This window comes from Gopherus flavomarginatus, chromosome 8, assembly GCF_025201925.1.
Source record: "Gopherus flavomarginatus isolate rGopFla2 chromosome 8, rGopFla2.mat.asm, whole genome shotgun sequence".
NCBI lineage: Eukaryota > Metazoa > Chordata > Testudines > Testudinidae > Gopherus > Gopherus flavomarginatus.
The window spans coordinates 27,919,073-27,945,081 of record NC_066624.1 but is presented as its reverse complement, the minus strand read 5'-3'; the positions used below and the strand labels follow the sequence as shown (position 1 = coordinate 27,945,081).

Below are 26,009 nucleotides of genomic sequence, written 5' to 3'. Positions count from 1 at the left end.
GGGCTTTAAATAAATCTGAATAAAAATCACTTCCCCTCTCAATTAATCAGATTTAATTTCTTTGGTATTTATGTCAAACCATAGTTGTCCATTCATCCACAGAGTGTCAGGGTACTAATGCTGAAACAAACAAAAATGAATGTGTCTCTCTATATATATTTATCTTAAGCCCAAAAAAAGGGCGAAACCTACTTTTTCCTCTCTTTCCAGGTCTCCCCTTAAATTAGGGAACAGCATTATGAATTATAAGGAAAAGCTAGCATAAGCAAATCATGCCAAACCAACCTAATTTCCTTCTTTGTCAGAGGTATTATCCCACTGGATGGGGGTGGGGAGAAAGCTTTTGATGCAATCCCACGACATTCTCAAACAAACTAGGGAAATGTGGTCTAGATTAAATTACTATAAGGTGGGTGCACAGCTGGTTGAAAGACCATACTCAGAGAGTAGTTATCAGTGGTTTGCTGTCAAACTGGGAGGACCTATCTACTGTGACCTCATGTGGGTCAGTCCTAGGTCCAGCACAGTTCAATATTTTCATTAATGTCTTGGATAGTAAAGTGGAAAGTATACTTATAAAATCTGTGGATGACACCAAGCAGGGAAGAGGTTGCAAGCACTTTGGACGAGAGAACTAATCCAATTTGTCAAGGACATTTTGGAAAATTGATCTGAAATCAAGAAGATGGAAATCAGTAAAGACAAGTGAAGCACTGTGCACTTAGGGAAGGAAAAATCAAATGCATAACTACAAAACTGAGAATAATTGACTAGGTGATAGTACTGCTGAAAAGGATCTGGGAGCTATAGTGGATCACCAACTGAGTCAATATGATGCAGTTGCAGAAAAGGCTAACAGGTGTATCCACAAAAACAACAGGGAGTTCAGTGGCACTTTAAAGACTAACATTTATTTGGGCATACGCTTTCATGGGTAAAAAACCCACTTCCTCAGATGCATGGAGAGAAAGTTACAGAAGCAGGCAGCATTATATTGTATAACAACAGTGTGGATACAGGCTGCTTCCACTGGAATGCTACTAGTCCTCCAATGCTTTCCCACAAATGACAAGTTCTCCCACATTTCACTGGGAAAGTATTCATAGACCAGCTCAGTTTACTGAAAGATTCTGGGATATTCCCCCAGAAGTCTTAGTGCCACACCCGAGGGACTGCAGTACCAGTCTGGACACAGCAGCTAAACTATTATTTTGCAGTGACCACTTTCACTCAAAGTAGACTAACCTGAGAGAAGTAACTTGAGTGTAGATAACTCAAGTTATCTCTGCAGTGAAACCATAGCCACAAAATTCATAACCCCTAATAAATTGCTAGCGAGAACTCCTCTATGTCCAAGTTAAACATGGATTAAATTAGCAATACATACAGCAGAGGCATTCCAGTTCCCAGTATATTTCCAAATAACGAGTAATGAGTACATGACACTGAAATGCTTCAACAACAAAATATACAGGATAAGATAAGATGGAAAGAATATGGAAAAAATTAAAAAAATGAACAAAACTGTGTATAGTAAAAATTTATTATTACAGTGCACACCACTGTAACCTGAAACAGCAAGTAAAGTAAACATTAAATGCAGACATGCAGTTTTTATTGCAGATTTTTGGAATTCATTTTTTTATTGAAGAGCTTTGCATTTCTGAGTAACAATATTCTTTGCTTTTAAGACTAAATTTTTAAAACAGTAAACAAAACATGAAATGAATATGTGTTATACAAGTGAAACATATAAGGCAAAAGCAAATGGGATTCCTTGTGATGAGAGACCACAAAAGACACTGTTCCTAAATGACATTATGGACCACTTATTAAAATACCAAATAATGTCAAGTGAGAGTGGAAGATGCAACAGAACCAAGACACTATTCAGAGACATGACAGTAACTGTGATAACTGCTCCCAGTTCTGCTTTATTCTGTTTTAGAAACAAGAAAAAAGTTCATCCTATAAATAGGTAAGTAAATATGCCCTTTCCTCATTCAAAAACATTCTTTAAAAACCTAAACACACACACATACAAATAATAGTTCAACTGAAAAAACATATGAATATAGTTTGGAATTCTGGTGACAATGCACAGTACAATTTATGGTTGGAAATTCAGTTTTAGTGCTTCTATAGCATCTAGTAGGAAGATTGCTAGCTGGTTTAATAACTGAACACGCAAAGCACATAGACCCTCTGAGAACTATCATTTGGCTACTGAATCAACCAGCCATACCAGATATTAGAACTGCAGTGAGTTAGGACTCAATCCTGGAAATCCTCACTTCTATTAGCGCTCTTTTATCAGTCAGGGTTACTCACATAAGTAAGGATTGAAGGACCAGGCCCTTAATATGTTGTTTCTTAATCTGCTGAAGGAGGATTATTTTACCAGGGAACTTCATTCTGAAGCTGCATCTATATAGCCTGATCTTGTCAGATTCAAACTCAAAACTGCCATTGAACTCAACATGACTTTCACAGGTATAAAGACAGCAGGACTGGGCCCCAAGACAAATTTTATCATCATACAGAGCTGATATAAAATATAGAACCTCTAAATAAAGGTGAATGTTAGATTTCTGCCCCACCTACTTAGTATCACTGCAGCAATCGCCACATTACAAAAATGAACTATGTTTTAGTTTAATGTAATATCAAACATGTGACCCACTGTCCCTTCTGCAACCAGTATGAACATGTCCCACTCTATTATAGACAGGTTCAACCAAGTTCAATATCCACTGTAGCAAAGAAGGCTAGGTTGTCTAACAAGCTTTACTACAAAAGGCGCTGAACCTGGTTGACCTATCCACACACTCTAGATCAGTGGCGCTCAACCTTTCCAGACTACTGTCTCCCTTTCAGGAGTCTGATTTGTCTTGCGTACCCCCCAAGTTTCACCTCACTTAAAAACTACTTGCTTACAAAATCAGACATAAAAATACAGAAGTGTAACAGCACACTATTACTGAAACATTGCTGACTCTCATTTTTACCATATAATTAATAAATCAATTGGAATATAAATATTGTGCTTATATTTAAATATACAGAGCAGTATAAACAAGTCACTGTATGAAATTTTAGTTTGTACTGACTTTGCTAGTGCTTTTTATATAGCCTGTTGTAAAACCTAGCAAATATCTAGATGAGCTGATGTACCCCCCTGGAAAATCTGTGTACCTCGCGGGGTACACGTACCCCTGGTTGAGAACCATTGATCTAGATCAATTAGGTTCAACGTTAGTTTGGGGAGGGAGTGTAGATGTGGGGTAGAAACTGTATTTGACATACATTTTCTAACAATGATCATTTAAGTGGTGTGGATACATTGATGAGACTAATAATCTTAATTCCAGCAACAGGGCATGAAACTATTGATATGAATTAATAGTAATGGGGGGGGGAGATATTCACTACATTAATTTTGTGGCTGCTACATATACTGAAATTTTAAAGCAAGTCTTTTGGTAGAATATACTCAGATTTGCTTTGCAAGCTAACCGAATAGGATCCTTTCCAACACTGAAAATACCAAGCCAAAAACGCCTAACAAAAATCAAACTAATATAATGAGAAAACATTCTAAAACAATTTTATTGGAATGATACATCAATAATTAGTAAGAAAGAAAGAGCCTGATGCCTCATCACCTTACTTCTATATAGAAAAAAAGGGCAGGAAGAAATGAACAAGTTCTTAAGATGCAACATCCATAACTAACATAAAAACATAGTAACGTGAACCACAGAACCAATGTGTTGAAAACACCACACAGGTATATTCTCACCTCTGTCACTCCTAAACACATGCATGAAATCTACATTAATACTAATGAGAGTTCTACATGTAGGCCAAAACAAGAACAGACCACTTAGGTATTTTTCAGTTTGTGTTCATGCTTTGTGTCCCAGACACCAGAAGAAATAAGCCAGTTCTTGTCTTCACACTGCTTCCTCAGGAATGCAGATGCAATTTGAGTGTTACCATCTGGCAAAGAGGAGGGCCTGGAAGGGGGAACTGACATTGCTTTCTTAAAACTTGGCAACTTTCTCAAAGATCAGAAATAGAGATGACCTTGTTCCAGAATGTTTTGTGTCACTGAGCTGACAAAATTTGGCAATAATTTTCAGTTATAGCTTCTTCAAATAATGGATGCAATTCTCAAAAAGTAATGCCACATTTTGTTTACACAGGAAACACAGTGAATCAGCAGGAGTATAGCAAGCTGTGTGTCAAATTCCATTTTCTTCACAAAACTCCTTTCAATATTCTTATTCATTTCCTCAAACTCGTCTAGTGATAGAAGAGATACTTTCTTATATAGAAAGACTAAATCATGCTGAATCATGAAAGGCAGATACTTGATTTAAAACAACAAAAATAAAAACTCCAACAATAGTCTTCTCCCCTCCCCAGCAATTAATAGTAAGCCTTCTAGAGAGAAAGCACAAAACATGCTATGGGTTGGTTCATCCTGAAGATTAGGCAACATTTAACTGTCCTTCTTTCATATACACAGGGACAAGGGTCAGGCATCTGCAAGCAGAAACTACAAAATATCTATTCCCAGGCTCAAAATTAGAAAAACATGGACTAAATGCTAATGTAACTAGCCAGGTTCCAAACAGCATTACAGGTGGAGTCCTGCTCATGCTAAAATCTATGGGAATTTTGCCATTGACTTGTGTGGGAGCCAGACTGCTCTCACAACTGTGCAAGGAAAAACATTTCTCTGCTACTTATTTAGGTGTTGATGAACACACTTCTGGCACCTGGGGAAATGCAGAGCCCAAAAGAAATATGTTGGCAATAGGAAAATATTTAATTATTCTGTTGTAGAGTATAATTAAGTCTTTACTTCTATCCTATCACTAATTTTGGATCTTAGAATTATAAATGTCTCAGGAAGCATTTTAACGCACTGCATAACTTTTATTGCATCAATATAAGTAACTGCATGGCCATGATATGCTACAGTTTGCAAGCGGCATAAAACCTCTATAAGTCTTTTGCTGATTTTACCACCTTATTCTATGTTGTTATAAAGCAGATGAAAATAAAATTTGTGTGCTGTGCTTGTAGAATGCCCCTGCAACTACAGTAAAGGCTACATATCACTGTTTATGGTGTCAATGCATTCTGGAAGGAAGAGTGGTTTATACTGAGCAAGATATTTAAAAATCACACATGTAAATTTTAAAACTACTCCTTACCACTTCAAGTGCACCTATAATTAGGATTTTAAATCAGTCTTCATGATTTTCCAGGGGATGGCTATAATATGCAGGCTATGTGAATTCCCCTTTGCCAAATATCTGATGTATACCTAAGGCATGGAATGGGTTAATATTGCACTTGGTGAATTCACGTATACAGAATGCTGTTCTTTAATTGGATTCACTAATTCCATGGCAATACAAATCAACTTTTAAAACTTGAAAGAAACCCCCCACACTCAATTACAATATTTTTTACAACTCAAACTTTTACTTTTAGTTCCCCATATGAAAAACTACTATATGCAACTAGTAACGACTAGAACGTGCAACCAAATGCCTAAAACTATAAACAATGTGACCTTGTAGAATATTACATTAAAGGCTTTAGCTCTTACACATGTAAGGAAATGCCATTTCTGGCCATTTTGGCTTATTTGTGATACTGCCTAGGAATTAGTCCATACTGTATTTCACTGAAGTGCACTAAATCTAGCACACAGACACGTAATCAAGTCATGGTTAGAGAGCTACGTGGTGAACGTGCCAATGGAAATGTTATCCACTGCTCAATCTCTTTTTTGTGGAAAAGGCCCACATTGGTCGCTTAAATGAGAAATATATGGCAATGCTTTTTTTTTTTTTTTTAAGATCTGTACAATGTGTTACAATTTTAAATCTTCATTCTACAAAATAACAAGTGTCATAATTTCCATAAGCGATTACAATGGTTACTACGCTACACAACACTTCGAATTTCATTTTAAGCCACAATTTAAAAAGACATTGAGAAATTACTGTATTTTTGTATTGTTCAATAACATTTGAGGCAATTCAGGCACTAGAGTTATTTGATAAGGTTTTATGTTGTTGCTTGTTTTCTACTATGTTTAAATAGCTGGATCTCTAGGTGTAAGTTTATCTGCATAATTAGTACTAAAATAGGTTTTCTTTAAGTTTACAAAAATGGACGCAATTGCCCAGACATAGTTTAAACCACTTTAAATCAACCATTTCTAATTGATTCAGTTACCTATGATTCTAACTTTGCAATAGTGTCTTCCATGCTCTCTACCCTAATGTTCCCATACTCACCGTGTTCAAATTTATATTCATGTACCGTGGATGCTGCAAGCACCAATCAAAATGTTAGAAATTAAATCTATTTTTCTTGAAGCAGAGACAATTTTCTGTTTTATAAAAAGCTGTGGAAGTTCCCTTTACAGAACATTTAAGGCAGTTGAGATTCATGCTTGCTGCTTCGCCAGTGCTTCAGCTTCCTGAAATAATAAAATAAGGATTAATAAGTACTTTATCAAAGGTAGCAATCTGTATATATTTGTTACAAGTGGACATCTGTACTACATGATAAAAAAATTACAATGATATATAGCCAAAAAAGCAAGTTGCCCTGAGCCTTCAAGTCAAATGAAGATCTCCCATTTACTTCTCTGGGGCAAGGTCCTGCCATTCATTGATAAGGGCCCACTCCCCTAAAGTGCTAAGTATCCTCATTTCCACTGAATTCAAATCCTTCCACTGAATTCAAATGGGAGTTGCAGGTGTAATCAAAGAATGCATGTTCTCTCCACTAGCTGCTAAGTTTTCCAGACCATGACAGGTCATGTTTGCTATCCAAACAGTGTGTTAAAAGTAAAAGATCAGATTTAATATTCTCTTTTATTATTCATATTATGCTACAAAAAATGATTAAAACATTGTTAAAGCCTAGAGGATGACAGACTTTTTGAAGCATGACTGCTAGGTAAGATGGGGGGAGGGGGGAACTTTGTATAAAAAAGCATGAAGCAATTTCACTATGGAAATATAAAACAGGTTCTTGGAGAGATTTAATTTACTGTCTAAATTAATATTATGATGCAGTGAGAAGTGGCTAATTAACTTTGTCATAACAGAAACAATGTAACAGACATGTCAACTAAGCTCTAGAATTGCTTAGTAATGAGAATTTTCAGAAGAAACTGTTCAAAAAAATACCCCAGACCTTCTGGTCTTCAGTTTTCAGAAGGAAAGAGAATAGACTGACAAAATGGAGGGAATGCAAAAGGAGACTTACTCTTCTCAAAGTCACTTTTGCTATTGTCCTCTTTATTTCTTAACAAAAATTAAGATTAAAATCTAATTAAATTTAATGCCAATTAGATCCACTGTAAGTTTCTTCACACTAAGGGCGATTTCCAAGAGCTCAGCACTCAGCATCTTCCACTGTGGTACTTATGGCCAGATTTTCAAAAAGAGATCATCACACAATGTGCTGAGCTTTTTTTAAAATCTGGCCATTTATTTTGGTGCTTAAATGGGAGCTGTCATAAACAGATAAATAAGAGTTAATAGAACAGAAGTACTTCATATCTCTTTTGCCTGTAAAGGGTTAACAAGATCAGTGAGCCTGGCTGTCACCTGACCACAGGACTAATCAGGGGACAGGATACTTTCAAACCTTGAGGGAGGGAAGTTTTTGTGTGCGCTGTTAGATTTTGGTTGTTGTTCATTCTGGGGGCTCGGAGGGCCCAGACGTGCAACCAGGTTTCTCTCCAATCTCTCTGATACAGTCTCTTATATGTCCAGAATAGTGAGTACTAGGTAGATAAGGCAAGTTAGGCTTATGTTTGTTTTCTTTATTTGCAAATGTGTATTTGGCTGGAAGGATTTTTATTTGTACTTGTATACTTAGGCTGGAAGGGTATTCCCAGTGTCTATAGCTGAAAGACCCTGTAACATATTCCATCTTAAATTTACAAAGATAATTTTTTACTGTTCTTTCTTTCTTTAATTAAAAGCTTTTCTTGTTTAAGAACCTGATTTTTTTTTTTATTCTGGTGAGACCCCAGGGGACTGGGTCTGGATCCACCAGCGAATTGGTGGGGAGAAAGGAGGGAAGGGGGAGAGAAAGGTTAATTTTCTGTGTTAGGATTACTTTCTCTCTCAGGGAGAGTCTGGGAGGGGAAGAGAGAAGGAGGGGGGAAGATGAATTTTCCTCTCTGTTTTAAGGTTCAAGGAGTCTGAATCACAGTGATCTTCCAGGGTAACCCAGGGAGGGGAAGTCTGGGAGAGGTAACGGTGAGGGAAAGGGTTTACTTTCCTTGTGTTAAGATCCAGAGGGACTAGGTCTTGGGGATCCCCGGGCAAGGTTTTGGCGGGGAACGACCGGAGTGTACCAGGCACTGGAATTCCTGGTTGGTGGCAGCGCTACAAGTACTAAGTTGGTAATTGAGCTTAGAGGAATTCATGCTGGCACCCCATCTTTTGGACGCTAAGGTTCAGAGTAGGAATTATACCATGACAGGAGCAGAGCTCTTTTGAAACTCTGGCACTACATTATGAGCGTGAACAGTTCTGTCTGGTTTACAAATAAACAATAGAAGTAAATCAATACTCAGAAAAGGGAAATCTATGCAAAATGTTTACAAAATTCCTCATGTGAAGGAGAAGAGAAGAGGCACAGTGAATGATGTCAGCCAAAGGGGAGTATGTGCCCTGCATATTTCCATTACCTTAGAATTGGTGGGTGATTCTGGGTTGTTGGGGGTTTTTTTTTTGGCCATTTGCCTGTGTATCATATCTTACTCCCTTTAAATTCAAGTGTGAGGGAACAGCATGTAGCTCTGCACCACTGATTCAGGTCTCCTATACTCCCTGTAATCTGTACTCTGCTCTGATGGCAGAGCATCAATCACCTGGTGGTATGGGAGGCATCCACACAACGTTTATTCAATAGGGAAGTGGCAGAGAAGGAGGGTGGGAAAGGAGCAGAGAGGAAAGAAGGGCAACAGGGCAGGGGAGGAAAAAGACGCCCCATGTTTTCCAGAGAATAGCAGTATCTCCCAGGGCAGCATGGAATAGATGAAAGGTGTTGTGCTTCTTGTCAGTTTCTAGCAGCACCCTCTGGCCAGATGTCAGCCCGCTATGCCAGAGGGAAAGGCACCACAGTCCAGCCCTTTGGGAGCAGGGAGTTCAGAACCCCCCTCCCATCACAAAGTGCACTCCATAGAAAACCTATGGCCCTATTTCTCTCAAACGTCAATCAGCTTCTCTTCTCTCTCAGACTCAGTCCTGCAAGATATTTAGGAAGGGCTCAGCTCTTCAGAGGATTGGGCCCCTTGCTACTCTCCCTTTTCAAAACCTTCCTTAAAGCTAATTTCTCCCACGATGCCTTTCACTGAGCACACTGTCAGCCCTTAACAAACAATGAGTCATAAGCTTTAACTCCTCAAGTCATGCATACATGCAAGAGACCAGCATCCCTTGAAGCCTGGACAATCAATGTATCAAGCTGTCTATGTTTACTTTATTCCAGTGTTATGTATAGGATCATGTATTTCCCCCTTAAGTGTGCAGAGCATTGAACAAACCACTGATGCTCAATAAATAGCTATTTGTATCTCTCATAATGTTGTACAGGCTTGGCTCCTAATGCTCTTCACTTTACATAACACCTTTGTACAGCTGTCAAAAAAATTCTCTGAACCTCTCACAGAACACAGAGGGCGTGCTGTCAAAACTCATCTCTCCCAGATGTGTGGTATGCAGCTGCTCTGATACCTCATTCCATTTTACATAACACTGTTCAAAGGGATTATGTAAATAGCTATTTTATAATGTAGCCAGGCATGGTCCCTCCAGCTGCAAGGATGTTTTCCTTATCTGCCATACACTGATATCCAAACATTTTAAGGTAAATTTCTCATTTTAAGTAACAGCCAATCAGTATGATCTGGAAGCACACTTGCCAGAAGTTAGGCTGATAGCAAAAGTAATAGCAACTCTGTGGGTACAAGTCACACAGTATAGGGTTATCTCCCATTTATTAAATGGTCCCCTAAAACTTAAGAAGGCAATATAGGGATTAAATAAATAATGCTACTGCACCTGTTTCTCTCTTTTTTACAATGATCTTTTCCTTCCAGTCACCCTTAATCAGGCTGACAAATGGCCGCACCCACCAGGAGAGTGTGTTTTCCTTCACTGTAGTTACTAAGTGTTGGCCAAAGAATTAATCAAGGTGGTTATGTCAGCTGTGATGTTTCTACATGGGACATCAGCGACAGCCCCTTACAGGATCCAGCCCTCTAAGTGTCCACCAGTCCCACTGAACCTCATTGACTTCAGTGGGAGGGGAGCATGCTCAGCCCCTTCCAGGATCAGGCTCAGATTGAGCAATCTGCTTCTATTGCTAGATACACAATTCACTGATTTCAGTGGGGCTGCATGGTTGGAACAGAACAGAATCTGGCCCAGTGTGTTTTTGTCTTTTGGTCTGACTGAACTCCTTTGGGGGAACATCGAGTGCGGAGCCCAAGCAGGCAGGCTGTGTGCGGAGAGAATTCTGAGCACATGGTGTGTATGTGGGTGTGTAGGAATTCTCTTGCCATAGCTGTGGGGCTGCTCCACAGCTCCTACTGCAGCAGCTCCTGCTCTGCCAGGTCTGGCCTGCTCTCAAAAGCTCTGTGAATGACATCGCTCACAGAGCCGATGTCTTTGCTCTATAAATCGGGCCCTCCTATGTGGTAGAAATGCACTGGTTCCACTGCACGCAGGGACCTCCAGTGCCTGGAGGGCTGGGGCTAGGATTTGCCCCCCGAGATTTTTTTGCATGAGCAATAAGTGATTGCAGGTATGAGTGATTGGGGCTAGTTTTTGTGCATTTGTCCAATCTGCACAGATTCTGTTCAATATTCTGCAGATGCTCCCAAAACCTGACATGGGTGCATTTAAAATATTCCTAAGGAATTTAAATAAGTATTGCATTGTGCACAACTGGCCTTTTGACCCCATTAAACATTAATATAGGCATGGACCACTGTCTTTTGTTACTCTGGAACTTTGTAGATCTGACACAAAGAACGAATGGGCCATATTCATCACTAGTGTAACTCCACTGATATCAATGGAGTTACCTCAGAGATTAATCTGACCCCCCCACAGAATTTTGAGCCTCAACCTGACCTGCAACTGCACCTGTTAATACTAACTGCTCACAGACTATCTTAGCTCAGGTGTCTGGATGAAATGTATGCAGAATGGAGCGTTTCAAGTCGCCTCCTAATTCTTAAATAAATAAAGGTTATCTATGTGAACCAAAGGGCTGGTACTAAAAACCTTAACAGAGACTCAGGGATCCTAATGACCTCCAGTAAAATGCATAAAGCATTCATGTCCTATCACATCAAAATCAAGGGAGGAATTCATTTTGGTGGATCTCTATTTTAGCAACCCACTTTATAAATGCTAAAGAAAAAGACACAGCTTCAGGTAATGGAGGATGTGGAAGAAAAGAACATTCTAAGGGTATGGCTACACTTGAAATTTCGGCAGCGCTTTGAAGTGTGAGTGTAGTCAGAGCACCAGCGCTGCGAGAGAGCTCTCCCAGCGCTGCATGTAAACCACGTCCTCTACGGGTGTAGCTTGCAGTGCTGGGAGCCGTGCTCCCAGCGCTGCGGCACTGATTACACTGAGGCTTTACAGCGCTGTATCTTGCAGTGCTCAGGGGGGTGTTTTTTCACACCCCTGAGCGCGAAAGTTGCAGCGCTGTAAAGTGCCAGTGTAGCCAAGGCCTAAGACTGATCTATCTATGGCAAATGGGTTGCAAAAAACCTGAGCAGCATAATCAAGACATGTTCCGTTGCAAAATCTTAGTGGCTCGTTTATTTGAATTTCTTTTTGTAATTTTTTTTTTTTTTTTTTTGCCTCTCTTTCAATTTCTTTTTCCCAGGATTTCTAGTGAAATTTACTAGAATGGAAGTTCCTCTGAGCAGGGATTGTGTACAGAAGACACTGTCCAAAGTCAATAGACATCAAATACTAATGCAGGGCCTGATCTAGCTCCTATTTCAGTCAACAGGGGCTTTGCCATTAACTTAAATGGAATCAGGATTGGGGCCACTGTGAAGTTATAAAACTAATGTCAACGATTACAGTAACAAGTCTGCACAATGAATCATCCTGGTCTAAAGGTTGTGTGTGTGCGTGAGAGTGAGAGAAGATAAGCTTCTTGGTAAATGCTGCATCCTCCAAACACATGGAGCAGTAACGCCCATGCTCAAAGCAAAAAAAGACTTTAGAAAGTGAATGTCAGATCCACTGGAATACATACACACAGCAACCACAACACATTAACAGACAAAACATGACATTACCTATTGCGATTGGACAAGGACAAAAGAGCTATGAACAGGCTTGCTGCTTCGCAAGCAACCCCTTGTGACCTGCAGGTCGCTACACACATATCCACCTCAGTGTCCCCTCAATGACTCACAAAAGAAGTCTCTCTGTTCAGAAATACCCCTCTTTAGGGTCTGGTTTCATGGGCATGACATTCAACATAAACACACACAAAAAGTCTAACCATAGCCTTAAACTGAGTACAGCGGGTCCTCTCTTAGGTACTGTCTCAAAACTCCCCAAGTGTCTCAGGAACTTTCCTGCTTTGGCAAGCCACTCCCAGTCCTTCATTGCTGGGACAACTTCCCATACTTCTCTGGAGTCTGCTCTCCCTAGCCCTCTGACTTCCAGGCCAAAACTTTTCCCCACTAGCAAAGGGCCTCCTGCAAGAGCTTCTGGCTCACTGCATTTCCTCTGCCATAGCTTCCTTCAGTTCTGCCTCGTCAAATACTCCCCACTTGCTGCAGCTTCCTGCTGCACTTTACAAGGGAATCATCTCATCCCTTCTGAAGTATGCCTATTTAGTAACTAGTGGGGCTGTCAAGTGATTAAAAAAATTAATGGTGATTAATTGTGCAAATAAAAAAATCTCAATTAACTGTGCGACTAATCATGCTGTTATACAATAATAGAATACCATTTAATTAAATATTTTTGAATGTTTTCTACATTTTCAAATATATGGATTTCAATTACAACACAGAATACAAAACGTACAGTGCTTACTTTATATTTATTTTTATTACAAATATTTGAAAAGTAAAAATACTAAAATAGTATTTTTCAATTCCCCCATTACAAGTACTGTAGTCAAATCTCTATCATGAAAGTTGAACTTAAAAATGTAGAATTAGGTACAAAAAAATACATTCAAAAATAAAACAATGTAAAATGTAAAGCCTACAAGTTCACTCAGTCCTACTTCTTGTTCAGCCAATCACTCAGACAAACAAGTTTGTTTACATTTAAGGAGATACTCCAGCCCCTTTCTTGTTTACAATGTCACCTGAAAGTGAGAACAGACGTTTGCATAGCACTGTCATAGCCGGCATCACAAGGTATTTACATGCCAGATGCGCTAAAGATTCAGATGTCCCTTCAGGCTTCAACCACCATTCCAGAGGACACACATCCATGCTATAACAGGTTCTGCTTGATAACGATTCAAAACAATGCGGACCAATGCATGTTCATTTTCATCATCTGAGTCAGATGCCACCAGCAGAAGATTAATTTTCTTTTTTGGTGGTTCAGGTTCTGTGGTTTCCTCATCAGAATGTTGCTCTTTTAAAACATCTAAAAGCATGCTCTACACCTCGTCCCTCTCAGATTTTGGAAGGCACTTCAGATTCTTAAACCTTGGGTCAAGTGCTGTATCTATCATTAGAAGTCTCACATTGGTACCTTCTTTGCGTTTTGTCAAATCTGCAGTGGAAGTGTTCTTAAAACAAACATGTTTTGTTTGTCATCATCCGAGACTGCTCTAACATGAAATATATGGCAGAATGTGAGTAAAACAGAGCCGGGGTGTAGTGGGGTGGTCACCCCGCTCATGCCCTGTAGGGGTTAAAGCAGCCTTGGAGAGGGCTGTGGTGGAAAAGCTAGGCTGATTGGGAAAACAGCCACAGCTGTAGCCAGTGCAATCAGGGTCCAGCTGGCCCTTATAAGAGGGCAGTGGGTCAGAAAAAGACACTCTCTCTCTAGCTTCAGAGAGAGAAGGACCTGGCTACCTGGGAAGCTGAGAAGGGTATCTAGAGTGGAGTAGTGATGGGGAAGAGCAAAGGGAGCTGGGGAGCTCCAGCCTAGCAAAGCCCCAGGCTGCAGGCCGCGTTAAGGGCCCACAAAGGTACTGGGGCTGCAGAGGGGCAGCCCAGATTTAGGCAGAGGCCGCTGGTCCAATCCCCCTTCCCGATGATGAGTGGTTTATAGACTTCAGTCTGCCCCAGGGAGTGAGGGCTAGATGATGACTGGCCACTGAGGCATGATGGGGGTCGGAGGTTCCCCGGGATGAGGAGACAAATTGAGGGTTACTGCTGGACCCTGACACAGAGGGACACCAGGGTCCGGGAGGGCCATGGGGCCAGCAGCAGGCGGGACACCGGCCTACAGAGGGCACTCCAGGCTGGGAAGAGCTAATTCCCTAGATGACCAGCAGGAGGCGCCGCACCGGTGAGTCATCATCTCGCCACAAGGGGACATAGAATCTCCCCCAAAGAGTTTAGCCACAAATGTAATTAAAAAAAATTTTTTTTAACGAGCATCATCAGCATGGAAGCATGTCCTCTGGAATGGTGGCCAAAGCATGAATGGGCATATGAACATTTAGCATATCTGGCATGTAAATGCCTTGCAATGCTAGCTACAAAAGTCCCATGCAAATGCCTGTTCTCACTTATTGGTGACACTGTAAATACGAAGAGGGAAGCATTGTTTGTCTTGGCCATTGGCTGAATGAGAAGTAGGACTGAGCGGACTTGTAGGATCTAAAAGTTTTACATTGTTTTGTTTTTGAATGCAGTTATATAACAAAAAAGAATCTACATTTGTAAGGTGCACTTTCACGATAAAAGAGAAGGCACTACAGTATTTGTATGAGGTGAATTGAAAAATACTATTTCTTTTGTTTATCAGTTCTACAGTGCAAATATTTGTAATAAAAATATAAAGTGAGCACTGTACATTTTATATTCTGTGCTGCAACTGAAGTCTATATATTTGAAAATGTAAAAAAAATCCCAAAATATTTAATAAATTTCAATTGTGATTCTATTGTTTAACAGCGCGATTAAACTGTGATTAATCATGATTAATTTTTTAAATTGCGATTAATTTCTTTGAGTTAATCGCGTGAGTTAACTGTGATTAATCGACAGCCCTAGTAACTACGATTTGCTGCCCCCTCCCCACACCAACCCCCTGGGGCCTCTAGCCTATAAACAGGATCAGCCACCCTGTTACAAGAGTGTAAATAGAAGTTGTATACATTAGTCTGAAACAATACAGAATACCACCTACCTTTGAACCAGGAGGAGCAGTCAAGCCTAAAAAAGCATACACTGCATTATTCTCTCTAGCTTCGAAGAAAGCTTCATAATCCTTCATGGAAGGGGGGCGGGAGAGAGAGAGAGAGAGAGAGAAAGATTATAAGCCATCCAAAAATAAAGGATTAGTTCGCTATAGTTTACCCAAGTCCAAACTGAGCAAACAAACTTTTCAGGACTTGTGTGGCCTAAAGCACAATTCAGAGGGTCACTTCATATTTCTAGCATTAATTCTGGTATCCGTAAATTTAAAATTTAGTACTTGAGAAAGGTGCCAGGATGGCAACAGGTAAACCACAAGCAGTGACAGCTTCACCAGTATGCCTCAACCTTGACTGGAAAGCACCACATTCATGGCAATTCAGTCCTTGGTCTCTGCTGTTACTGCTGATAATTGCGCCAGATGAAGGCAGCAAATGCTGGGGCATGGACGCCTCTCCACAAGGACAGAGCTGAGCCCCCCAACTTGTTTCATCAGGGGAGATGTCAAAGTGTTGCTGCTAATCAGAGACGGCTTCAAACCTATTATCTGAATATGAAAAGCTACACTTCTTCGTATTACTAATCCTCAAGTCACAGCCTTGCCATTACAGTGGCATGGTTTTCAATGCTTTTGTGTATGTGAACGCACAAAAGCAAGTGGTTCTCCTCACTCTAAGGCCAACATCTGCCTTTACACATTGCTTTGAGGTAAGCCCAGTTAATGCACTAACCCAGTAAACACTAGATGTCTCTGCCTCATAATGTTTGGTGCTCAATTAAAGTTACAGAACTGCAGCACTAACATACACACCCACTTCTCGGGAGGAAAGGGGAGCTGGAGAATGACGGAGAAACCACCACCACCACACACACCCTGCTTTCTGTGTATTTTCTAACACACAGAATGCACGTCTGCCCTGAGCACAGAGACTCTATCCACACTTATCGGACCCATGAGCAAAGAGCTACACAGTGAAACTGGTTTTGACAAACACAGTTGTGAAACACTGGCTAATCACGCTTAGGAGGCTTGCATAAGCCACCCGTCATTTTGAATACCAAAACATCTCTAGCTCTGATTTCCAAAGTCACATTACAGACCTAATGCAGGATTTTTTCCTACCCTTTCTCCCCCTTTTCACTGAAGCTGTAAAACTGATTCTCTGCGTCTGATGGGGATGCTTTTGATGCAAGAATCCTACCAAGCCATCTAGCTGTGGAATGCCAGTAATATGGAGAATGCTGAGTTGTGGGTTGAAGTTAGTGAGGGAGCTGCCATTGAGGGCAGGCTGCTTCACATGCCCCTCCATGAACAGGCGCAAGCACGAGAAATGAGCTGAATCAAAATGCTGTAGACTGGAATCTGCAGGGGAATGCTGTGGGCAGGAGCAATATCCCGGTAGGCACTGTGGCAGTTGGGAAGAGAGTGCGAAACAAGGAACTGCCAGTTTGTGTGAACTGGAGATTGCAGACGTTCGACTGTTGTTAAATTTGAACGTGTAACTTTCAGGTTTTAGTTTTTTAAATAACATGTACAGATTTGTTAAATCCTCCTTGAAGCCCTTAGGCTGATACATGCTGGAGTTGTTTGATAAGTATTTTGACTGTCCTGCTTCTGCGTGGTCCAGCAACTTGATTCCTAGCACAACTACTAGGAAAGCAACCCGTTCAGCTACAGAAGAGGGTGACCCTTGCATGGCAAGTTATTGATGCATACAGTTTATAACTGCAGTTTATAAGTGTGAGCAACAAGGCTGATGTCGTGGTGGGAGTCTGCTACAGGCCACCAGACCAGGGGGATGAGGTGGACAAGGCTTTCTTCCAGCAACTAACAGAAGTTACTAGATCACCGGCCCTGGTTCTCATGGGAGACTTCAATCACCCTGATATCTGCTGGGAGAGCAATACAGCGGTGCACAGACAATCCAGGAAGTTTTTGGAAAGTGTAGGAGACAATTTCCTGGTGCAAGTGCTGAAGGAACCAACTAGGGGCAGAGCTTTTCTTGACCTGCTGTTTACAAACCGGGAAGAATTGGTAGGGGAAGCAAAAGTGGATGAGAACCTGGGAGGCGGTGTCCATGAGATAGTCGAGTTCAGGATCCTGACGCAAGGAAGAGAGGAGAGCAGCAGAATACGGACCCTGGACTTCAGAAAAGCAGACTTTGACTCCCTCAGGGAACTGATGGGCAGGATCCCCTGGGAAAATAACATGAGGGGGAAAGGAGTCCAGGATAGCTGGCTGTATTTTAAAGAATCCTTATTGAGGTTGCAGGAACAAACCATCCTGATCTGTAGTAAGAATAATAAATATGGCAGACAACCAGCTTGGCTAAACAGTGAAATCCTTGCTGATCTTAAACACAAAAAAGAAGCTTACAAGAAGTGGAAGACTGGACAAATGACAGGGAGGAGTATAAAAGTATTGCTCAGGCATGCAGGAGTGAAATCAGGAAGGCCAAATCATACTTGGAGTTGCAGCTAGCAAGGGATGTTAAGAGTAACAAGAAGGGTTTCTTCAGGTTATGTAAGCAACAAGAAAGTCAAGGAAACTGTGGGCCCCTTACTGAATGAGGGAGGCAACCTAGTGACAGAGGATGTGGAAAAAGCTAATTTTTTTTAATGCTTTTTTTTTTTTTTGCCTCTGTCTTCACGAACAATATCAGCTCCCAGACTACTACACTGGGCAGCACAGCATGGGAGGAGGTGACCAGCCCTCTCTGGAGAAAAAAGTGGTTCAGGACTATTTAGAAAAGCTGGAGGAGCACAAGTCCATGGGGCCGGATGCACTGCATCCAAGGGTGCTAAAGGAGTTAGCGGATGTGATTGCAGAGCCATTGGCCATTACCTTTGAAAACTCATGGTGATCTGCGGAGGTCCCACATGATTGGAAAAAGGCTAACATAGTGCCCATCTTTTAAAAAGGGAAGGAGGAGAATCCGGGTAACTACAGGCCAGTCAGCCTCACCTCAGTCCCTGGAAAAATCATGGAGCAGGTTCTCAAGGAATCAATTCTGAAGCAGAGGAGAGGAAAGTGATCAGGAACAGCCAGCATAGATTTACCAAGAGCAGGTCATGCCTGACTAACCTAACTGCCTTCTATGATGAGATAACGGCTCCGTGGATGAGGGAAAGCAGTGGATGTGTTATTCCTTGACATTAGCAAAGCTTTTGATACGGTCTCCCACAGTATTCTTGCCAGCAAGTTAAAAAAGTATGGGCTGGATGGAAATCTGGCTAGATCATCGGGCTCAACAGGTAGTGATCAATGGCTCCATGTCTAGCTGGCAGCTAGTATCAAGCGCAGTGTCCCAAAGGTTGGTCCTGGGGCTGGTTTTGTCCAGTATCTTCATTAATGATCTGAAGGATCTCGTGGACTGCACCCTCAGCCAGTTTGCAAATGACAAATGGTAGATACGCTGGAGGGTAGGGATAGCATACAGAGGGATCTAGACAAATTAGATGATTGGGCCAAAAGAAATCTGATTAGGTTCAACAAGAACAAGTGCAGAGTCCTGCACTTAGGATGGAAGAATCCCATGCACTGCTACAGACTAGGGACTGAATGGCTAGGCAGCAGTTCTGAAGAAAAGAACCTAAAGGATACAGTGGACGAGAAACTGGATATAAGTTGACAGTGTGCCCTTGTTGCCAAGAAGGCTAATGGCATTTTGGGCTGTATAAGTAGGAGCATTGCCAGCAGACTGAGGGACATGATCGTTCCCCTCTATTCGCCATTGGTGAGGCCTCACCTGGAGCATTGTGTCCAGTTTTGGGCCCCACACTACGAGGAGGATGTGGAAAAATTGGAAAGAGTCCAGCAGAGGACAACAAAAATGATTAGGGGGCTGGAACACATGACTTATGAGGAGAGGCTGAGGGAGCTGGGATTGTTTAGTCTGCAGAAGAGAAGAATGAGGGAGGATTTGATAGTTGCTTTCAACTACCTAAAGGAGGTTCCAAAGAGGATGGCTCTAGACTGTTCTCAGTGGTATCAGATGACAGAAGAGTGATGGTCTCAAGTTGCAGTGGGGGAGGTTAAGGTTGGACATTAGGAAAAAAACTTTCACTAGGAGGGTGGTAAAGCACTGGAATGGGTTACCTAGGGAGGTGGTGGAATCTCCTTCCTTAGAGGTTTTTAAGGTCAGGCTTGACAAAACCCTGGCTGGGATGATTTAGTTGGGGATTGGTCCTGCTTTGAGCAGGGGGTTGGACTAGATGACCTCCTGAGGTCCCTTCCAGCCCTGATAGTCTATGATTCTACGATTCTCTCTGCTGTGCATGCTGCACGTGTACACGCAGAACATGCATTCCCAGGTAAAACAAGCAGATACCAATTCATGTTTACAGTGGAACTGATAAGAAGGTGGGGGTCCATGTATAATTTAAGTTTCTGCAAGCTGAATTCCTGTGATTTGGATCCAGCTTTCAAGTAACTGCCAAGTAGATTCATCACTCATGAGAATTTTTGCAGCAACAGAGTGCTGCTCTCTTGGCATTCCTCCTCCAGCTGATGATTCTTTACACATAAAAAGAAACGACATCTATTTTAGCCTGTTAGGATCTGAACAAGTAGCTTAATCTCCCATTAACGTCAATGGAAGCTGGGGATCTCATCATCTGGTAGGATCAGAACCTATGGGAACCATACTCTAGACCAGTGTTTCCCAAACTGCGTTCCGCACGATGTGAATAGGTGTTCCGTGAAAGAATTGTAATTAAAAATACGGTCTTTAATTTTTTTTAAATTTTAAATTTGGCATATTTGAAGCGCACTTTACAACTCTTTTTGAATGACTATAATTTAACAAAAAACCTCTTTTTCCAGCTATTGATAGATCTCGTATTGAATAGCATGGCGTAAAGAGAACATGGCACACAAGCATGTTGACGTCTACCCCTTTCGGGCACATATCAGTTAGTGACGTTGTACCCCTTCCACTCGAGGCTGTGCGAACTGCAGCGGTATGCACACACCATTCTCTTTACACCATGGTGAACATAACATATTCACTCAACAGGTTCAAACTTGTGGGTCTTCACTGTGTGTGCGATAAGCACAACTAAACTAGCTTCGCCGAAACAATATAAATATTCGTGACAAAGAAAATTTGACAAAAATCAGTATTTCTAAATATTGTTACTAAACTTAATCACCATGGATTTGTGGCTAAAACAAGGAACTTTGAAACAAAAAGCAAGTTCTTCTGTTAGTCCAGCTGTGGCCGAAATAAATGAGCAAAATATTGTGACACCTCAAAGTGAGGATGAGCAATCGCAGTCTTTTGTTACCGAAAGATCTGTTAGTACTAGTGAGTTATCCAAGGTGAAAGAATTTCCACCGAAGTATATCAAAAAACAAGCAGCAGCAGGTGTTAAAAGACCGAAACGAAAGTATGATGCAAGTTATGTGTCTTTCGGTTTTACGTGTGTTGGAAATAAAGATGTTCTTGATACGCAGTGCGTCGTGTGCAATACTAGCAAAACAGTTCATTGGCTCCTGCTAAACTTCGAAGGCATTTGGAAACCAAGCATGCTGAATACTAAGACAAAGACGTAAGTTTTTTCAAGAGGCAGCATGACTCACTTGGAAATTGTAAACTTTTGATGATTAAAATTGCTAAAACAGACAATGAAAGTGCAACAGAGGCATCTTATCGAGTAAGTTACCGTATAGCACTTGCTGGAGAAGCTCACGCTATTGGAGAAATGCCTATCAAGCCTTGCGCGAAAGATATTGTAACGTGCATGTTGAGCGAGCAGTCTGGTAAAAAAAATTGATGCTGTACAGTTGTCAAATAATACTGTTGCACGCCATATTAAAGATCTTGCCGATGACATAGAAAAACCTAGTTTGCAGACTGAAAATTTGCCATGAGTATTCATTGCAGCTAGATGAGTCCACTGACGTTTCAGGACTTGCTGTGCTACTAGTATTTGTCTGATATAGATTTAATAATATTATTGAAGAGGGCCTGCTCTTATGTGAATCTCTACAAAGCAACACAACTGAAGAAGAAATATTCAACTGCATCAACAATTTTATCAGAAAGCATGAAATTAGTTGGGGAAAATGTATTGATGTATGTACTGATGGTGCTTGGGTAATGATCGGGAAGATGAAGGGAGCTGTAATGCAAATCATAAGTGTGGCACCAGAAAGCACTAAGAGCTATTGTGTTCTGCACAGACTAGCATCTGCAGTTAAAAAAAATACCAGCATATCTGAAAATTGTGCTTGATGAAGCAGTACAAATTATCAATTTTGTCAAATCTCGACCATTTCAATCCAGGTATTTAAAATTTTGTGCGAGGAAATGGGTAGTCAGCACAAAGCACTTCTTTTACATATGGAAGTGAGGTGGCTATCCAGAGGAACAGTGCTTGTGAGGCTTTTTGAGCTTCGTAGTGAACTACTGGTATTCTTTACTTCAGATAATTCAGGATGAAAATTTAATGGCTCTCTGACAAATTCCTCATGGCTAATGAGACTTGCATATCTTGCAGATATTTTTGCAAAATTAAAAAAATTAATCTGTTGCTGCAAGGAAAGAATGTGATTATTTTTACTACAATGGATAAAATTTTGTTGTTAAAAAAGAAACTGCAATTCTGGGCATCTTCTGTAGAACAGAATAACTTCAACTGCTTCCCTACAGTACATGAATTTCTGACAAATAAATTCTACAGTCCATGAAGAAGTTTCCAGCACCATTTTACAGCACTTGCGTGACTTGCAGGCCTCTTTATTAGAATATTTTCCTACAACTACTGATGATAATGCTTGGGTTGGAAATCCATTTGTAATTACAGCCAAACCAGTCAGCTTTACTGCGCATGATTATGGAAGCCTAATAGACTTAATTTCTGACTCTGATTTGAAACAAAAGTTTAAGGACCTTCTGCTGAATAATTTTTGGAGCAGCCTATAGAAGAGTACCCTAATGTGGCTAAACATGCAGTTCAAGTGCTCCTTCCTTTTGCTACAACTTATTTGTGTGAGATGGGATTTTCGTATTATACTGCAACAAAAACCAAATATAGAAATACACTTGATGCTGCGCCTGACATGAGGATTCAACTGTCCAGCATTACTCCTAATATTAAGCGAATTTGTGACAGAAAAACGCAGAAACACCAATCCCATTAAATCCAAATTTATATTTCTGTTTATAAAAATTGATTTTCCTAGTAAAAATCTAATTTGTTTGGTTTTAGTGTGTGTATGTATATACACAGGTTTTTTTTTAAGTAGAACAGTTTAATTTTGACTCTTGCACTTGATTTTTGTACTACTTTATACATGCTTTCCAGTTAGAAATTGTTAGTTCAAATAATTTTAATTTTTAATTTTTGCTTTGTTTTATAAAATAAAATATATTTGAGCCCAAATAAGGCAATTTTTTATTTGAAAACCAATCGACTACAAAATAGTATTATAAGTGTTCCATAATAGGCTAAAAAGTGTTCCGTGGCCAAAAAAGTTTGGGAAATGCTGCTCTAGACCAATAGATTAGAGTACCAAAAATCTCCTGTATGATGGGTAGTAAAATCTGCCTCTCTGCCACTTGATCCATTAAATCATTTAGATAAGAGAAATGCAGCAGATCTCATTTATCTGGACTTCAGTAAAGCTTCCCATTGCATTATGAAACTTGAGAGCCTCAAGTGTCCGGGTGCCCTTCCATATATCAAACAGTGTACAACTTCAGTGTAGCACACAGCCCTGTCGGTTTGGGCACTCTTAGCCAGAGAGTCCCTCTAATGTAGTATTTCCATTGCCTGCCACAGAAGTGATGAAAGAGGAAAAAACTCATGTTGTGATATCCCTGAGGTTTTAGGATCCAGGCCACTGGTTATTCAGATGGACTAGCAATTAAAGGTTAAGGAAGAGAGATGGCCGAGGGCTTTTATTTCATTCTAGCCTGGAGGGGAATCTCCTCCTATTCTCTTGGAGATAGGTTTTGTTTTTTACTTCCTGTTTTTCTAGAGTAATCCATGTAGTTGCCAGTAATGCCTACTCCCTTGTTGTTTCAGGCTCACTCTTGCTCTCTTCAAGCTACATATATCACACTTTTCTTCAGTCCTTCTCTCCAACGTTCTGGCAGCTAAAGACCAAACTGGACTCAGCATGCCTGTGCTCCTGTGGCAGATCCAAAGCTCAACTATGGGCAACTTACCAGAAGAGAGAGAACAGAAAGCTCAGCTGGTCATTTGCAGAGGACGCTGACAGACTCAGTGTCCTGAAAAAACCTCTGCTCAGTACCCAACTGTGACACTGCACTCCATAAGGCTTTATGGAAATATGCTTATGAATGTATGTATGACATAACGGGAATATGCTTTATGCTACATATGCCATGTAACATATCTGTGTAAAGGTTATGATCTACTGAACCTATTCATCCTACATTGGCCTGCTAAACCCAGGGTTGTGAGTTCAATCCTTGAGGGGGACATTTAGCGACCTGGGGTAAAAATCTGTCTGGGAATTGGTTCTGATTTGAGCAGGGGGTTGGACTATGACCTCCTGAGGTCCCTTCCAACCCTGATATTCTATGATTCTATTTCAATGCATGTCATTTTTGGTTCGAAGTGATGAATATTGGCTGTGTACCTGCTTGATTTCTAAGTAGCCTTAGTAAAGCATTTGGTCAGCTTCTTAAGAAAGGAATGTGCAAGTTAAGTGCCCAATCAAGAAGCATTTAATGAACAATGGATCTTGGAAGGCTCCAATCCACATAAGAAGTCTACTTAGACTCATAGACTCATAGATTCTAGGGTCAGAAGGGACCAATGTGATCATCTAGTCCGACCCCCTGCACAAAGCAGGCCACAGAACCCTACCCATCCACTTCTATAACAAACCCCTATCCTATGTCTGAACCATGGCTGCTACCTGTAAGTTCTGAGTCATGCATGGACATGTGACTTACCCATGTGACTCCAAAACTCCATCTTGGAGCTGGACATTGCATAGGAGAGAGAAGGGCGTATCCACCCACAGGAGAAAGTCTATTTAAACCCCTGGGAGACCCCTGCATTTTGTCTTCAGCTCCACCCCCAAGGATACCTTAAAGAAACTAGAACAAAGGACAGTAACTACAGGGGATGTGAGTGATTGCTGGACCCAGACTAAAAGGAGATTAGTCTGTAAAAGGAAGCTTACTGGAACACCACTGAGGGTGAGGTTTTATCTGTATTCAGTTTTCTTACTGTATTTGGGTATGGCTACACTCGAAACTTCGGAGCGCTGCCGCGGCAGCGCTTTGAAGTGTGAGTGTGGTCCCTGCGCTGCACGTACTCCACCTCCTCATGGGGATTAGCTTGCAGAGCTGGGAGCCGCGCTCCCAGCACTGTGGCACTGTTTACACTGGCGCTGTACAGCGCTGTATCTTGCAGCGCTCGGGGGGGTGTTTTTTTTCACACCCCTGAGCGAGAAAGTTGCAGCGCTGTAAAGCGCCAGTGTAGCCAAGGCCTTCGGCTCAGACTTGTGTGTTTTATTTTGCTTGGTAATTCACTTTATTCTGTCTGTTACTACTTGGAACCACTTAAGTCCTACTTTCTATATTTAATAAAATCATTTTCTCTTATTAATTAACCCAGAGTATGTATTAATACCGGGGGTGGGGGGAACAGCTGTGCATACCTTTCTATCAGTGTTATAGAGGACGAACAATTTATGAGTTTACCCTGTAAAAGCTTTATACAGGGTAAAATGGATTTATTTGGGGTTTGGACCCTATTGGGAGTTGGGCAGCTGAGTGTTAAAGACAGGAACACTTCTTAAGCTGTTTTCAATTAAGCCTACAGCTGTTAGGGGAAGTGGTTCAGACTTGGGTCTGGATTTGCAGCAGGCTAGCGAGTCTGGCTCAAACCAGGCAGGGCTCTGGAGTCTCAAGCTGTCAAGGCACGAAAGCAGGAGCAGAAGTAGTCTTCGCACATCAGTTGGAAGGGCCAAGAGGGTTTCTGTGATCCAACCCATCACACCAACAAATTACAACAAAATACAATATAAGCAAATGCCACCAAACCAGGGAGAAGCAAAGAACAGTCTATTATCAAACTACTCTATAATTCTGTGCGAATCTTAATTACTGTATATGGAACTCTGATTCTATGGTGATGGGTGCCCTAGAAAAACGTATGATAGAGAAGCATCCCCTGTCATTACAGTTGCAGTTTTCTTCATTCCCTGTGCTAAACCACTGTGTAACATTGTCATGCTTCATTTGACAGCTACAGCTCTGCAATGTAAAGGTAGCTGCATTTAATTGGTAAAGGACATCTGTGAAGTAACTCTGCAGGTATACACATGGGCTCTGGAGTGCTGTAGAAAAGCAGGTGACACTGTATATAATTGAATGCTGTTATGAATGTTATAGGAGAGCTCTACAAAAAATATTTCAGGGGGTAGCCGTGTTAGTCTGTATCAGCAAAAACAAGGAGTCCTATTCAAGGGACACCATCATAGGACCTAACCACATCAGCCACACCATCAGGGGCTCATTCACCTGCACATCTACCAATGTGATATATGCCATCATGTGCCAGCAATGCCACTCTGCCATAAACG

General features: G+C 41.1%; 1 protein-coding gene across 1 annotated transcript in view; it reads right to left on the bottom strand.

The window, feature by feature from the left end:
- Nucleotides 1-1,525: 1,525 nt before the first annotated feature.
- Nucleotides 1,526-26,009, bottom strand: part of SH3BGRL (SH3 domain binding glutamate rich protein like) — a 63,584-nt gene continuing 39,100 nt past the window's right edge. Inside the window, exons 3-4 of the mRNA XM_050965116.1 lie at nt 15,429-15,509; nt 1,526-6,511 (exon numbers count right to left, since the gene is read on the bottom strand). Coding sequence (XP_050821073.1) covers nt 6,479-6,511; nt 15,429-15,509 — 114 coding nt within the window. The 3' untranslated portion in view covers nt 1,526-6,478. The remainder of the gene's footprint in view (nt 6,512-15,428; nt 15,510-26,009) is intronic.